Here is a 17,767-nt window from a genome sequence, read left to right as displayed (position 1 = left end):
AACCTCTGGCCTGATCCTAACTGTGAGGACCGGAGATGCCCTGCTAGCCCCAGAGGATTATGGGTCTCAGTGTCTTCCTGACCTCCACGGGTTCATTCACTGCTGAGATTATTCAGATGTAGGCCACTGACCTCACTCCGGCAATTTATTCCCGCCAGGACATAATAAAAGAATATCTCTTCTAAATGATCCTCTTCATGGCACTTGTGCAGCTGTCCTGACAGACCGTCTTATTTTCTAATTTGCTCCCAGCACACTGTTAGTGGGGTGCTCTGTGCAGCTTAATCCGTCTTAGTTCTAGAGAGATTATAATGTTAGGGGAAAATGCAGTGAAAGACAGAGCACTTCACTGTTATACAAAGACGTGTATTTTACAGCGATAATCATTTGCATGTGTGGAAAGTTGTAGAACATGAATTTGGATGCATTGGCCTAGAAATGTTGCCAAAAATGCTTTCTTCTTGGAAACCCAGAAGTAACTTAAATCTCAGCCTTTTTTACTGTGTCTAGAAATGTTCTTGTTTTGTACAAAAAGCACAAAGTGGATATGTGATAATGGTTTCCTTTTCAAAACTTTTAGCTGTATATTGTAAATTGTGTCTGGGGTGTTTGTGAAAGTGACATTAAACTCAGGTGTCAAATCTTAAAAATGCATTCAAGTACCTTTAACCATTAACAAAAATGTTTCTTATGTGTGCATCACTCGGCTGTAGATCCTCAAATCATCTCTGAATTCATGCTGACGCTGTGCTTCCTTCTGGAGGGTGGCTACTTTTGTTCCCCATGGTCCCTGTGTGTGTTGTAAAGTAGCCACCACTCCAAGCTCCCTCCCGTGAGGGACTACAATCTCAATACAACCTAGTAAACTTGTTTATACAGTATGTATTTCAGCTAAGTATTTAAAGCAGACACCAGTTGCAGGGTACCTGACAGATTTTACCCATAAACCACAAAGAAGAACAAACAAATCAGACTACAGCTGATAAGTCAGAGATAACACACATAGCTTAGAATGTTGCTTAGGAACTTTCCACAGATTGCTCCTGAAGAGGGCCACGCACAAAGTCTGCCCTTGAGCTTTTCGCACACATGGCCTTTTTGGCTAAACACCTGCTGTGTTCTGCTTTTAGCTGCCTGCCTTGTCCTTTGTCACCAGCCGCAAAGTGATGGATTCCTGGAGCCAGCCACTCAAATCCACCAATAAAGAAGACCTGTTACATCTTAACCGCTAAATTTTGTGACAGGTGCTGTGTGTTTCAGCCCACTTTTACATTTTCAGGGATATTCACAAAAGGGTGAAGGGTTAGGAGAAGTGAACAATCTATCTGGCTTATTAGCTGATCTGGAAAAATTCTCCAATTCAGCTCACAGTCCAGTTCAGCTATGTTGTCTTAGATTGCTCACTTCTCCTGCCTTCTCCAAACTCTTCACCCTGTTGTGAGCAACCCTGTTTGTCTTACTACTTTTCCTTCTCCCTACATTCATTTTTTACGGGTATCGCCCTTAAAGCACCACACAAATTCAGGATTAAAAAGAATGATATATAAACAGGAAACCATCAGCTTTACTTGCTCAACATTTAAACTTTATTATAACCTTGCCTTGTCTCCAAAGCTCACAAAAGGGCTAACCATAAGCAATTTGTGTTCAGCCTCTTGCCTTTATTTTTATACATTTTCTTTCTGATCTTCATATTACTAATCTTTTCCATACAGGTCATTTTCATTAACTTTCTTTTGGAACAGGAAAACACATTTGGCTTCTTGAAAACACTTATCAATCACGGTCACTTTGCATTTCTCTGCTGCTTTCTATAAGAAGATTACAACACAAAGTGCTAGCTCTGTGTCTGGCTCATGTCTGTTCATGTTAGAATGTGTTTAAATGCTGATATTAGTGATTAAGTTTCCTTCATGTTTGGCACCTTCATCTAACATCCACATTGTAGGACATAATTTTGGAGATAAAAAGTGTGTCAAAAGATTAGTACCTAGCATTCTGTCTGCAATGTGGCCTCTTTGCAAATTAATTAACATGTGTTTTATACTCCTCTTGCAAGGAGCTGTTAAGAAAGAAAATGAATCATATAGACATTTGATGCTGGAACTTGTAGCTTCTTAAGCAGTTTAGAACCCAAAGCTTTGTTTTTAGGGATGTCCTGATAGCACTTTTTCAAAACCAAGTACAAGTACTTTCCCTCAAGTACTCACCGATACCAATTACATATACGTTTTCTTAAAGGGACATGTGACATTTTGTTCTAAAACAATACAGACTAATAATTTTAGGGCAGTTTTCCCTATGGCTGCGTACAGGTCTCACTAAGGCTGCATACGATCTCACCAAGGCTACGTACAAATATCACCAGGGCTGTGTACAGATGTCACCAGGACTGTGTTTGGGTCTCTCCAGGGCTCGTGCTGGGCTTTGCAGGTGGCTGCCGGGCTGAACGAGTGTGTGTCCTGCTGAACGGGTGGGCATCGGGGTCGTGCCGGCTCCGGGGCTGTACTGGCGGGCATGGGGCTGTCCTTTGCTATGCCGGCCCTGGGAAGTAGGGGGACAATGTACAACCCAACAGGCACTTTCAAAGACAGGTGCCTGAGGTCCTTGTTAAGTACAGGACCACCGGCAGCCAAATCTATGGAAGAATTTAAAGGGGCATTTTTTATGAGTACAAGTACTCGTGAAAATGCCCTGTATCGGGACATTCCTAATTGTTTTAATGCAAACAAAACCTTTCTTCTTCTGAAGAGGTAGAGCCAGATTTAATTTATAGCGCTGTGATATGGCCAACTTTGGCTATCACAGTGTGGTAAACATAAAAACTGCCTATAGATAGAGGAGCATGACTGGCCCAGTTGCCATCTTGCTGTTCTGTGATCCAAAGGAGGCTTCCTTTATAAACCAATAATGTCATCTCTAATCATTTGGAGTCCCTAGAAGTAGTTGTAGAGAAAAAAACTGCCAATTAGGTCTAAGATATTAGACTCCTTGCAACCAAGTAGTGAATTTTAACAGGTAGCAAAAATTCTATGACCATAATTCAATCTTAACTTTAAATTGATGTCCTGTGCAGACCTTTAAAGTGTTAGCCTTGTACAATTTTGGGTAGTGCAAAGTTTTGAGGTTTGACATGTCTGGTATCTATTTATTTAAAAGCAACCTTTTATTTTATATTTTACAAACAAAAATATTATATTGTGTTTGTGTGCACTAATATTAACTTGTATATATGTGCATGTATGTTTTACTGAAATGGGTGTGATGAACAGTTCCGCTGATATCGTGTAACAAAAAATTGCGACTAACACTTGACCTGTCAGAACACAGTAGCCCATTGGCTAAAACAGAGCAAATTAGCAGGCAGGCTAGTGTGAATGGGCCCGAACAAAGGTAAAGTGGAACTCTAGCCAGCATTGGTAAGGGTTAGTTTCTCCGTCAGGTTTTTATTTTTGTCTGTTTTCTCATTGGGGAGATTTTATTCTTTTCATGTTTCATGGACAGAAGAGATTGCAAGTTTCCCCCAGTTAGAGGATAATGCCTGTGTTGACAGGAGACAGTTGTCTCAATTGGAAGATGTTATATATATACTGTATATATTAACAAGATTTTATATCCATGTCAACTTCGATTTTTAATTTTCCTTTACTTTCTCTTCTGCTGACAGCTGCCATCAGGACAGGGTGTAAGGGTAATTCTCCCCAAAAGGTACTACGATGGCAATACAAATCTGACAGAGTTTTGACCTTTACCCACTCTGTCCATATCTATGAAAAGTGCTGGCTGAAATTCTACTTTAAGATTGAGAAAATTAGATGATTTCTCTGTTTGAGGATCCAAGACATATAAGAAACCAGAGGGTGACTTCTGTGGCTAAAATATCAGTTTTGTGAAGACTAACCTTAACACATTAGAGATTTAATACGTTTAGGCAACTAAAATGAGTGCACATATTTATTTTCTATCTATACTGTAACATAGCTGTATTTATTATTTTTTACTTGGAAACAGTTTCATTTTTTTTTACTTTGGTAGGAATTTTGGAAATTATATTATTTGTGTAGGCCAGTAACGGTTTTGTTTTATTTCTTGTTGAATGTAGCATTCAGTTAAACATTTTTCAAGGACATAAAAATCAAAAATACAATTTGTTAAATCTAAATATTTTCTGATTAAAAAAAATATAGCTTTGGGGATTTTTAATCAACTAGTTAAAGGAGAACTATGGGGTTAGGGCTTTTCCCCATAGTTCTCCTTAGGGTAACGGGAGGGCACAAACTAGCATCCTCCCATCACCCTAAGCTCAGTATACCGCAAGCTACAGCTATACTGAGACACCGCAGCTGAAGCGGATCCCGACAATTATGTCTGGATCCGCCCAGCTGCGTGAGCGACAGCTGGCTCTGCCTATCTGCCCCCTCCCCTGTCCGTTACGCCAGTCAGCGCTGGAGGATCGGAGCGGGGAATCCAGCCACTCCCCTGTCACGGCAGATAGCTGTGACAGGATCGAGAAGTGAGCGAACCCTGCTATGTGTTCGCTCACTTCCCGTTCTACTAAGCCGACCTGTGACAGTCTCATTGTCACAGGTCGGCTAGAACTATGAGGTGAAAATCACTCACCTCATAGTTCTCCATTAAAGCGTATCTAAACTCTAAAACAAAAATGTTATACATTGAAGACTACCAATCCTTGAGGGCTGGTGCACACCTAGGCAATTTATCGGGCAGTTTGAGTCACGCGATATTGTGCAAAACACAGATTTGCATTAAAGTTAATAGAGGCTGTTCACATCTTTGCGGTTTGTCGCGTGGACAAAATCGCCTGTCGCGCAAAATGATACAGGAGCTATTTTCTGGCAGTTGTCACGCGGTTTGGGTCCCATAGACATCTCTATGCTTTGAAAACCGCACAATAATTGCGCGGTTTTCAAGGAACAGTCGCGCAAACGAAAACCGCTCGCCAGCTCAGTCGCTTGAACTCAGCCTAAATGAGGCGGCTACATTCGTTCTTTCCCCCTTTAGTTTCACTTTGTAATCCGGCTAGTAACACACTTCCAGTTTTAAGGTGGCTCCACTCTATGCGGGAGCACAAAGTCACCCTTGGACAGCAACATTGTCACCCTGTGGAAAGTGTAGCGTTAGCTCCATTAGTAGACTTGTCTAACAAATTAAATCTGAATTCCAGCTAAAGCATTTTAAGAAGTTAGAGCAACAGTTTTTTTTGCTTTGGGGATAAAGGTTTCATATAAATGAATAACAGCTCTACACTGTAAGCACCCCTTTTAGCTTTAAATAGTTTCTCTAAGCCCTCTATTTGCCTCTTTTGCTGGCAAATTTGGTCTGTTAAAGGAAGTTGAAACACAAGACTTAAGCCCCTTTCACACGGCTAATCCTATCAGGTCCGCCTGTCAGTTTTTCAGGTGGATCTGATCGGAAGCCCAATGTTACAGTGTGGACGGGCAGATATCAATGGATCTGCTTACATCGAATCGCCAATAGACTGAACAAGGGTCCGTACAGCTCAGTTTTTCCTCCACTGCAAGATGGAGGAAAAAAACTGAACGGACACAGATGTCACAAAAGTTCCCTTCTGCTTCATGCAGGGCAGTTTCACCAATGGGGGAACATGTAACTGTCTTCTTCTCCCACAGTACAGTGCAAGGTCTCTTAGCATGCAGGCCTGATTGCTCTTACCTGGGGGCAGGAAGAGGATCCTTATCCCTAACTAAGCTCTAACAAGATTGACTTTGAATTTACACAGGGCTTTAGGACCTTTTTTTTACTTCTCTTTGGCTGGTGAACGGGGAGCGTAGGAATGTAAGGAAGGTGAATATAAGCAGCATGGGGCAATCAAGTAAACCTTTTGCTTTGTTCTACATGGGCAAAGGGCAGATGCTCTTTAACTCGTTGCATTTTGCATGTAGCTGATATTTTGTCCTAATAGCTGCTTTTGAGAGGCTCAGCGAGTTCAGTAATTTTACAGATAACCACTAGAGGTAGAATCTATAAATCAGTATATGTAGACAATAATGAGCAACGTCAAGTGTACGAAGAAAGCAATAGTCAAATCAAAGTTACTTTAGCTCAAGGCTATAATAACTTGTGTGCTTATATGGTAATAATTTATATGTGCTTAGTGAAAATACATTATAATTTGCCACTCAGGACTTCTACACATAAAATCAGATTCATCATAGATAACTGAAAAGAAGCCCGTGGGATTAACTCACCCCTGAGCAATGAATTTTGAACTTTGTTCAAACATTTCATATTCTTATACCTAACATAACATATACCGGATAACATATTCAAACACACTGAATGCTGAAAACAAGAAGTCAAGGAGCTCTATATCAAGGCCGATGGAGCTTCAAATGAACTTGGTGTATATACCAGAGGCAAAGCATGGTGTACACAAGCCATTCATTATAAAGTCTTAGCCCAAAATTCTTTTTTTATCCAGACATAAAATAATTTGCTGTATTGCTACTCCGCAAATAACCAAGACGTGGAACAGAAAGGTCTGGCATTGTTACAACAACAAAGGTTTCTGCCTTGCATTCTTTTGTTTTTGCTGTATTCTGAAAATCTGAAATAAAAAGATTCTCTTTCTTATTGTTTAGCATGCCAAAGGCATAACTATGGAGGCACCCTCCCCTTCTCCACCAATTCCACGTGGTTTTGCACTTGGCGTGTAGTGTTGTAAAACAATACACACTAACTATGCGATTTATGTGAAAGTATGTCCCTGTTCTCGGTGAATAGACTTGAAATGAGTCACAAGACTTGTGGGTTCTGGGGATGCTGAATATTTTTGCATGAAATGTAAGCCAAGAGGAAGAAAAGAGTGCAAACATAACAAAAGTTATAAAAAGTACATTTCAATAAAAAGACAAGCCTTCTCCTTGTTATTAAAGACAGTTTGAGCCACATATGTTTAAGTAATAAGAAGACTCTTCTGCCAGAAATCGTGTAAGAAGCACAATAAGGCTGCCAAAAAATGTTCTGTGCCCGCTATTCGGAGGTTGGGAGCACACAATATGTGAAAAGATCTCATTTTTCTAATCTGTGTCAGTATGCTGCAGGGAAGCGCTCTATGAATGGTAGCAATTACTCGGAGCAAGCTGCTATATATGCTATTGATAATAACACTTATACGATGGAGGTGTCTGCTTATATCAGCTTCACTTTGCTTCTCTACATGAAATCAGCAGCAATATGCACAGTGTTGATGTTATATTACTGCTTTTTAGAATTAGTGCAATCAAAATTTTCTTATTCTTAAATCACCTCTGTGACAAAGCTCTGCTCAGAACCCTTCACACCATGGTAAAACCAGGTTTTAGAACACTGGGTGCTACTGCTCTGATCAAAAGGAATGTATATAAAAGTATCAAAAAAGATATAGAAAACATATGTATACATTATTCTTCCAAGTCCTTATTAGCTTCACACCAATGTTTTTGAGACATATGGAACTAGGTATATGTGTTATAAGATACATGATGTTCATGATGTGCCAGTCAAACTTTGCTACTACTTTATGGTGGCTTAAAGGAGAATTAGGGGATGAGTAGAATACACTCATCTCAATAGTGCCAACGTGTGACAGTGCAGCTGTCGCACGTCAGCTCTATAGATCGAGAACTGAGCAATCGCATACCGCTGATCACTCAGTTCACGGTCTTCTCCCCGCAGGCATTCCCCCCTCCCCTCTCTGTTCCTCCAGCGCTGACTGGAAGGACAGATGGGGAGGGGCAGAGCCACCTGTCAATCACGTAGCAGGGTGAATCCCAGCAATATTGTCGGGATCCATCCCAGCTGCAGTGCATGAGTTTTGGGTCACAGGAGGACATTGGTAAATGTCCTCCTGTAACTCTATAGAGAACTTTGGCCAAAAAAAAAAGGTTTGGCCATAGTTGTCTTTTAAAGTGAACCTTTGCCATCCCCTAACCTATCCAACTAAAAGCAGATTAGGAGAGTGGGTACCCCAAGATACCTACATTCCTTTTAAATCTGTAAAGAATTTTGCATGTGCTGATGGACCCCTTCAGTTTGTGCAGCGCTTTACAATATAGGGCAGACATTACATCACAATACAATTCAAGACAAGATGGTAAGAAGGGCCCTGTCCCTGAGGGCTTACAATCTAAAAGGTTGCCTTTCTATTGATCACTGAACCCACAGTACATTATAGAATGGCAGGGGACATGCTACAAAATCTGGCTCCAAGGATTACTGAGGGCGGCGCACACTTAGGAAAAAGTTTATGGTTGATGCAGGTTCACTTAAAGTTATCAAGTCTGGGCTACAAAGCAAGGGTTTAATGGAGATTGTACTGGATAAATTAAGTTGCCGTTTAGGACTCTGTCTGACCATGGACAGGTAGACATTTTTTTAGAATCCTAGGTACTTCTGCTTCCATTGACAACAGAATGTTTTTTTAAAAAACATTTCGGGTCCATCTACCATATTTATAGCATACCGGGTGCTTGACTTTTTAATTTTAGTTTGGGATATAAAGGGCTCCGGTAGCTTGACTGTTGACTTGACTAAACTGTGCAGACAAGCAGTTGGACACTGGCTGTTTGGCTATTGAGATTTGTCCTGTCTTCCAGTACTGCACTGAGAACCATAGGTAACTGTAGCCATAGTCCTAAACAACCACAAGCTTCAAATAACATCGCTTTAACTCTTAAGAACCAGAGACAACACCCACATTTATGCTCAGCTCTATGCTCTCTGCAAATACAGTTTCTAAGTCATAGAATTTAAACCGGAACACTTTGCCATCGCTTGTGCTGGCATCTGGGAAGCATACATGATGGACTATGATCCAGTATTGCTTTATATATGCACACACACACTTTAATAACAAAATGTCTCCTACGCATTTACTTGGCAGACTTCAGGCATACCTTATTGTGCAGCAAATGCAGATTTTAGATTGTAACTTCAGATCCCCCATATCTGCCTTTAATCATTTCTCTTTTCATCAGCCTGCGTTGGGATACAATGTAACACTCTGTCGATTCACTAGGTGACAGCAGCACCTTTTATATATGGGGACTTACCCAGGTTTTTGTGGAAGGAGCAATACAAAAGTGGAAACTTTCTAAACTCAAGTAGCAGAATTTGTATTTTTTATTAACAGTTCCACACAGATGGTAAATTTGATGCAAAGCAGACCCTTAACTTCCTGTATTGTTTCACTGTAGACTTACACCTCATTAAACATTTCCAAAAGAACCAAGCAGTAAAGTGACTATTCTATGGTTGTTAGACAAAATAGGCAACATGACCACAAAGAGAGTACTTTACTCCGAACTAATAGCATAACCTGAACTGTGCAGCCACTTTCGCCGACATCTTTGAGTATGATAAATCATAACAAAATGCGCTGGGTTACTGCTGTACCTTTAAATGTTAGGCTATAAAAATTGTGTTCCAAATATGCTATTAGGCATTAATGAGATATAATACCCACTGCATTTCTGTAAGATCACAGTCAAATCAAGCATTCTCTGTGGAGTATAAGTGCAGTAGTCTTAAAACACAGCAGCTAAATTAGGTGAATCTACTTCACCCAGAATTATATGCAGAGTAAAATGTAAAACCTAAGTTTGCCCATAGATCATGACATTCAATCACAGGACCTGAAATTTGGGTGGCCAGATCTTTATGATGAACCTGCGCTTTGCCTATGCAGGACAAAGTAAAAGATTCACTTTCCTTTACTCTTCTGCTCCATTTAGCCAGCAGGAGGAAAAGGAAAGTGTTGTGTAAGCTTGACGTTGTAATAGGTTACACAGAGCTATGGATTCCCTGTGCGACGGTGATGATTTGCCCAGTGCTGCCCCATGGAATGAGTTTCATGCTCCTCCATTCACTAGGCATTTCCTTTAGGTCCTTGTGCTGAACAAAGCTGTGGGGAAGAAAGGGGAATCTAAGTATATGCTAGGGAGGGGTGGGAGATTAAAACAAACCTTTTGATTTGCCACAAAGCACAGGATCTCTTTAATAGTTGACACAATATTCCACAACCTATGTGTTCACATAACATGTACTATGCTGGGGAATAGGTATTCAAGTGAAATGTGGTCAGCCACAGCAGTCATATGCTTTCCTTACAAAGAGGAATGTATTGAGACACATTAGTCATCCATATTTGTTACCCCTTTTACTCATTTGCACCGCTTTTAAACCACCAGGCAGTTTTTACACACCTATTCCTATTTAATGAAAGAAAAATACCTTTCTCATGGTTATCTGTAAGGATAAGATGTGATGCACACATATCATATAATTACTGAAAAAAATAACAACATAGGCTTACCAAGATTATATACATAAAAACATTCATGGGAGATTTTACTTTGGCAGACAACCAAACTTTAGACACATGCCTACCAACACCACATTATATAAGTAGAGGGAATGGTGCATGAATGTACATATACCATTTTCTCTTCCTCTACGTGGTAACTTCACCCCTAGCTACCAACAAACAGATACTTGTAGTGGTGTACTGGCTCCAGCTGTCAATTGCTTAATGTAGCAAGCCACAAAATGAAGTCTCAATTCTCCACCCCTAAACGGTGAACCTAACGGGGGACAGCATCCTTGCTCCCCTAACAGACATATCTCACATTCCTTCTTAGGAACCCTGCTTTAGATGAAGGTAAACATATCACCAACCATAGGTCACTGAATGACAATTATGTTAGAATTTGTACAGTCACATGTCAACTTATGTGGTCATTCTTATATCATTGCTCTTTTCATCTGCATGATCTTCTTTTAGATGTGGCACCTTAATGGCATAGATGTGGCACCTTAATGGCAGAATTGTTTAGATTTCCGTATCTAAGATCAGTCTGCCTGTGATGATTTCAAGTGACCATCAGGTAGTGTAAGCAAATTGCTCAGTACTACAAGAACCTTGAACTCAATATTCATTCACCATTTTTAGCTGAACTATGTTTTGGCAACAGGTGCAAAACCAGCCATGCACTGTAAAAAATTACAGTTTGTTAAATTGTAATCACCTTATAGAAATTTCTTTGTAAGCTCTTATCTCTAGTGTTTAAATAAGTTTAATTACGCCAGCCTAAAAATATACAGCCTAAAAATATACAGTGACTAAGCAGTTTCATGTATTCTCTTGGAGCGCTAGGGTACCTGTTTAAGGCCCACCAAAACCAGTTTACATGGGGTATATCATTCAACAGATTTGCATGTGTTTCTTTTGAGTGGCTTCTTCTCACAACCCAGAAACATGCTTCTATGTTAAACTATGCTATGCTGAGTGCAGGCTTTAATATCTCACAAAATGCCTGTATTATTCCCCACAAAAAGTATCTCAAATACCGCTTTCAATTCTTTATACCAGAGGTTTCAAGTAGCCACAATGTCCAAGGGATTGGTAGTGTCCACTTTAGGGGGAGGGGAGGAAGGGGGGTGTAAACCACAAAACACATACAATCTGAACTGTGGACATCATGACTCGGAACATGAGCTGCTTGCAATAAAATTCTTCAGGGCAGGAGAGGGGGCGTGCCAGCCTGAACTCTGACAGGCTGATAGCGGCACTGCAGGCACCTAGTGCATTAGTGAAGTGTTTTGTAGGTTGTGAGCAAGCATGATGACAACACTACCCTGGGATTTGCAGCCTGTGGTTAGCATTATCAGGCCTACACTAATGCTGGCAAGATCACCAGACATTTATTTTTATTTCTCAAAACACAGAAACTATGAAATATGCCATTTATTTTATCTAAGGAAGCAAACAAGAGTACTTTATATTTAAGGTTGACATATACCTCATTAGCTTCCATCAGAATTGGCCGATAGGGGTACCTAATACCATAAACGTTTTGGACCCAGGAAGCGATATAAATAAATCAGTGTTCTCTGTAAAACACTGAAAAATATTCTGGTTCTGTATAAATAATAATAAAAAATGAAACATATAAAATAAACTATTTAAAAACTAAGTACAAGATATTGCTATGAAAAGCAAAAGCCGTTCTTTTTGTGGTAGCTCACTATATAGTAGGTTTCCATCACTAGTGGTGGCAATCTATAATGAAACAGGAAATTTGTACTAAATGTATGTCAACATCATTTTAAGAACACCCCCTTGCCCTATACAGGCAAAATAAAGAATGGTCTTTCTTTAAGAGTCATAAATGAGGCTAATTTTAGAGGGCAGTCGATCCTCATCTGGCTTAACTAGACAAACTTAACTCTAATGCCTAAACACAAGTGATGTTTAGACAGTTGGGTGCTTGTTCAATCCTCTGGGACTTATTTGTGGCTCGCTTGCCTTCTGCTAGAATGTTTTTAATTCTAAGGTTGCATGTCACTTAATACTTTTGATAGCCCAGTGGTGAAAATTGCAGATACAAAATGATAGGACTTCACCAAACAAAGAAGCAATAGAAAGCTGCCAATAATTGCTCCTGATTATGTTTCCTAATAATGGTTTGCAAATGTTTAAGAAGCACAGCAAATTCTGTTATGTTCTTTCTCAATAAACCATATCAAGAATCCTCATGTATTTCTTCATTTTATTCAGCAATAAGTTCAATATTTTTCATAGTCTGCAAGTATGAAAAATTGTCACTGAAAAAGAAAAAAAAAAGCTGAATACATGTAGCATTGGATCAAGGCACATACAATACTGACCAATGGAGCATACAATGCACCTTGGCATTTATTTGAAATAAAAAAAGAACCAAAAAAAACAAACATACAATAGGAGGGGGCAGTATGGCAACAAAAGTGTATTTCTCTTAAATATTAAATTAACGGAAAGGCAATATAACATGATGGATATTTTAAAAATTATACATATATAGTATGATGTAGTAATGGGCACTATGAATTTGTTGGCAGCTATATTTTAGGATGTTCTAGGTAAATATTTTGTTTTTTGGGGATACACTTTATAAAATGTAAAACATTGAGTGCAAATAAATGTTTTAAGTAAATAAATATTTAGACATTTTACATTTAAATGACTAAAACAGCTAATCATACTATATGATTTTACTTTGACACAAATTATCTTTTTTGGTTGGAAAGTAAAATAATTTTGAGCTATATTTTACTCAGTCTCCTAAGGATTATATTAAGCAAGGAATGTATATCTAAACACAGATCTAGTTTCAGGTTTAACTGTAATTGTAATAGACTGGAAAATATATGGGAATTTATTTGTGCTATGGGGCAGAAGACTGTTTGTAAGCGCGTCTTTTGGTACATTAATGCCCATTACTACAAGCATAGGGTTTTTGTTTGTTTATTGAGTAATGTTGTATACAGTTTTTGTTTTTTTACAGACCCATCAATACTGTTGTTTTCTTTATTTTGTTTTGTAGCTACATTTTATTTATACCGTGTTTAGAATGATATGTAAAACCGGCCTGTGCTTATACTACAAAAGGTCAGAAAAAAAAAATACCAAAAATCCTGGATTGTTCAACACAGCAGGAAAAATAAAAAAAGAAAAATTCACTTTCACAGTCAACAAGTCAGTTTACTCAGTAGAACACAAAAGAAGAGTTAAATGGTCTGTAACTTCAATATTAGCAAGGAAAATACAGTACAAATTACAAAAAATACTAAAATAGAGAATTGTGGTCAGGCAACAAACTACATTTAATTGTAGCAGCAACCCGAAATTTTGAAACTTTTAATAAAAAAAGGTCTTAAATATAAATTATATGGCAAATGTACAGTACATTGCTCCTTCAAAGTCTTAGTGTCATTTTTTAAATCCAGTGTTTCGCAGTAGAACAGTGAATCCCATTCACTCATTTTAGTCTCTATAAAAAATGTTGTGCCTTTAATCATGAATGTGAATGGTCAGAATCTGGAATACCACTGTCTCTATAGCTTCTGTTACTGCTGCTTTCACTGTGACTGGTTTTGTACAAGGTTACTCCATTGGATGGAAATATAGTGTGTAATATAAACTCCTCCTTGGTCATTGGATCGCTATTTATTGGTATCATCTGAAAAGAGGTCTCCCGAATTTCTAAAATGGAGTTGTCTTTCTTAGTCCCTGCCTCCGCATAATCATCTTTTCTTCTCCGGCCTTTGCTGTAAGCACAGTTCCTGGAAAACAAGGATCCATTCCGATGGACATACCAACAAACCAAAGCAAGGAGTGTGATTGCCACTAGAGCCACTGCACCACCTATGATAGCTGCTAGAGGCAAATTGGAGTTTTTATAAGGCTCCTTCTCCTGCTCTCTGTTTAATGTTGTGGTGGGGTTATACATTTTAAGTGGAGCAGTCTCTGTTTCGATACAAACAGGCGTTTCATCCAATAAAAAGAAGTTTCCGGTTTCCATGGGAACCATACAAATGCGGTATGGTGACTCTGGCTCAAGTGCTGTGAGCAAATATTCCGTTCTGTCACCTGTCACAATCGTTTCTGTAATAGATCCAAAAACTGGGCTGTGTCCCAACTGCCAGCTTAGTCTTAGTGACTTCATTGGTAGAGCAATTTTCCAGGAAATGTGGATGGTCTCAACAGTGACAGCTTTTACGTTTATTGTGATAATTTTCCTCACTGGTATTGGGGTGGTTCGGTAGATTTTGTTGAGATCAGGCGGCCTTATCTCCGGCTGTTTAGTCACAGATACTGGCCGCTGACCTTGTGCTGGCAGCAAAGTGTTTAACATAGTTGTCGTTGTTATTTGTATTAGATTTGTATCAAATCTGTCTTTACAATCAAATAATTCTTTGTTAAGGTCTTTGATAGTCATTCCTCTAACGCGCTCCGGTGCTTGGCACATCAGCCCACGGACATTAACTTTGGAAGGCAAAGACTGAAGCCAGTCACGTACCCATTTCATTTTGCAGCCACAATACCAAGGATTGTTTCGTAGAAATAACTGGGTCAAATTATCCAAGTCATCAAAAATACCCTGAGGTAAAGATGTCAGATTGTTGGTTGACATGTCAAGTCGATAAAGTTGGGTAAGGTCAGCAAAAGCATTTGGTGGCACATAATTCATATGATTCTCTTGAAGGTAAAGCTTTCTCAAGTTTGTGCCTGGCAGGTTTGCAGGTGGAGAGAGCAGTGAATTTCGAATCAATGACAGCTCTGTCAGATTGACCAAGTTCATAAAGACCCTTTCCCCAAGGCCACTATTGGTTAAGAGATTTCCATCCAAAACAAGACGTTTTAGATTTGTGAGGTCCTGCAAAGAGATCTCTGCAATAGTGGAAATTCGATTATCATCCAAACGTAACTCTTCAATTGTTCGAGGCAGACCCCATGGTATTGTGCTTAGGTGATTTCGGGAAAGGAACAGAAGACGGAGGAAAATGTTGTCTCGAAATGACCCATCCTCGATGCTAACGGCAGACACAGAATTATCATCTAGATGCAGCTCCTCAATCGCAGGAATCTGTGAAAGTGCATCATAAGTTATAGTCCGTATATTATTTTCCTGCAGATGCAGTTCTTTAACATTTTTTGGGAGATTCATTGGAAATTCATCTAAACTGTTCCGGTAAAGGTAGATCCTTTCCACTTTTTCCAAGCCTCTCAGGTCAGATGGTATCCCAGCATTGTTGATCTGATTATTTTGAAGGTAGAGAGTTGTAGCATCCTCTGGTATCCCTGAAGGAATAGACGTCAACTCCCTATCATTGCAATAAATGAAACCTCCATCACAGCGACATAGTGATGGGCAAGATTTGGCACTGACATATTGTGGGGCCATTCGAAGTAAGAGTAAAATCGGAGTCCAGACAAGAAGAAAGTTCCACGCTTCTGCACTCATGGTCGTAAGGGATGAAGCAATCAATACCTGTAAGAGTAAGAAAAAATAAATAAACATCTGTGAAATAAATCTCATCAATTGAGTTGTTCTACCATTTCCTAAATAGGAACTGTAAGCGTCTCTACAATCCTGCTTGAATAGGACATTCCACAATTATTATTATCCAGGTTTTTCTTTAGAGCCAACAGTTTTTTGCAGTGCTTTACAAAATAACGGGAGACTGTACAGTTGCAAAACAACAGGGTCCTGTTTGTTTACACTATAAAAGAGAGGGGCAAGCAATACAAAACATAATAGCTGTGAGGGGATGAGCTGATGGAGCAAGTACAAGTTTTGTTTTTTAGGTAGAATTGGGATAGGCTTCCCTGAAGAGTTTTCAGGGATCACCTACTGGCAGACAGAGTAGGAGATAAGTGGACAGATTGGAGTAGTTAGTTCCAAAGGATGGTAGAGGCTCTGGAGAAGTCTTGGAGGTGAGCATGGGAGGAGGTGGTGACGGAGCTAGCTAGCAGGGGGTTCTAGGAGGAGCAAAGAGCACAGTTTGGGTTATATTTTTAGACTAGGATGTTGATGTAGCCTGAAGCAGAGTTGTGGATGGATTTGTGTGTCAATGTTATGTATAGCAACAATATTATTTCTTATAAATGTACATTGTATCCTAACAAAGCAGTTATTGGGCTTATGCAGTGGCAACCTTAATTTTCTGGAATCTTTCAAGTTTACAAAGGCAGCAGCAAGGGGCTGATCTGTTTGAGACAGCATGCCCTACACCTATCTAAGAACATAATGGCTACTGCAATATATTTAAAATTTACATAACTGGGTCAGCTTTGATACAATATCTTAGTTCAGGAAATACACATGACCCTGAATGATGAACAAAAGTAGTGTCTGCCTTCTGTGGAAATAAGTAAGATGAGGGCACTGTCCGTGAGTGTTCTATGATTTGCCTGAAGATAGATTTGTTTTAAGACAATTCACAAAATTGTAAACCGATATGTGAGGACATTTATAGACTATAAAATACACATAATGATGACATTGATGAATAATTAGGTTACAAATTCAATTTGAATATTTTGGTATAGATAGCATATAAAACATATTTTAGGCCTTGGTCCTGTGACGTATCCTGATTGTTTTGTAAAGTACTAAGGGGAGATATAATATATTGAACAACAATATGTTATGGATTGATGTATTAGTAGCTATAAAATGTATGCATTTGGTAAAATTACTATAACTAAAATGCTTCAGATGGAGCCAAATCATTTCTACTAAGACTGGAGAATTTTACTGTTATGTTTCTGTTGCCTATTGAAAATATCACACCTGGACGTCAAGTAAAATAAAACTGGGAGCAGGCAAAACCTAGTTACCAAAAGCTTCCAGGTCCCATATATGAGGGCGGGCTTCTATTAGTTCCTTTAGCACAAATCTGTATTCATCTCACAAATACATCTACTGTTCAGTGCACATTGGCAAAGCAACCCACAGGGCTATGTCATCTAAGGGATTTTTTGAAAGCAGTGATTTGTATCAACAAAACTCTTCCAATGCTTTCGGTGACAGAGACAATAAATTCTAGTCCATGAAAGGGCTATGACATACCCTTTTCTGCGGTTTTATTACTTAGTTGTTGAGCAATTCACTTTAAGCAGCGTTTGAAATTGTACACAAAACTGCCAAACTCAATGGCTACCCATGTTATTCACTGTAGCATGAAACAATCAAGTCACATCAGCAATTACAAACTTCATACACATCTACTAGAGTCAGCAATAGCAGAAAGTTTGAAGCCAAACTACTTATCGCCATAGATAATTAGCGAGATTTGTAGCTGCTGCAAACTTCTGCTACAGAATCACTTATGATATGGTTCATAGGCTTCAACTTGCTGCACAAAGTTATCTCTGTACCATCATTAGTGAATCAACATTTTGCAATCCCAAACCCCCCCC

At 39.1% G+C, this 17,767-nt stretch overlaps 2 protein-coding genes across 2 annotated transcripts in view; one reads left to right on the top strand and one right to left on the bottom strand.

The window, feature by feature from the left end:
* Positions 1-17,767, top strand: part of MACROD2 (MACRO domain containing 2) — a 1,661,433-nt gene that overhangs the window by 357,792 nt on the left and 1,285,874 nt on the right. The gene's annotated exons all lie outside the window — the stretch shown is intronic.
* Positions 13,475-17,767, bottom strand: part of FLRT3 (fibronectin leucine rich transmembrane protein 3) — a 5,504-nt gene continuing 1,211 nt past the window's right edge. The window contains exon 2 of the mRNA XM_018554268.1: positions 13,475-15,833. Coding sequence (XP_018409770.1) covers positions 13,857-15,806 — 1,950 coding nt within the window. The 5' untranslated portion in view covers positions 15,807-15,833 and the 3' untranslated portion in view covers positions 13,475-13,856. The remainder of the gene's footprint in view (positions 15,834-17,767) is intronic.

Source organism: Nanorana parkeri, unplaced genomic scaffold (genome assembly GCF_000935625.1).
Source record: "Nanorana parkeri isolate BGI_ZX_2015 unplaced genomic scaffold, ASM93562v1 scaffold151, whole genome shotgun sequence".
NCBI classification, from domain to species: domain Eukaryota; kingdom Metazoa; phylum Chordata; class Amphibia; order Anura; family Dicroglossidae; genus Nanorana; species Nanorana parkeri.
Note: the sequence above shows the minus strand (reverse complement) of the source record. Positions and strands in the feature narration are given on the sequence as shown.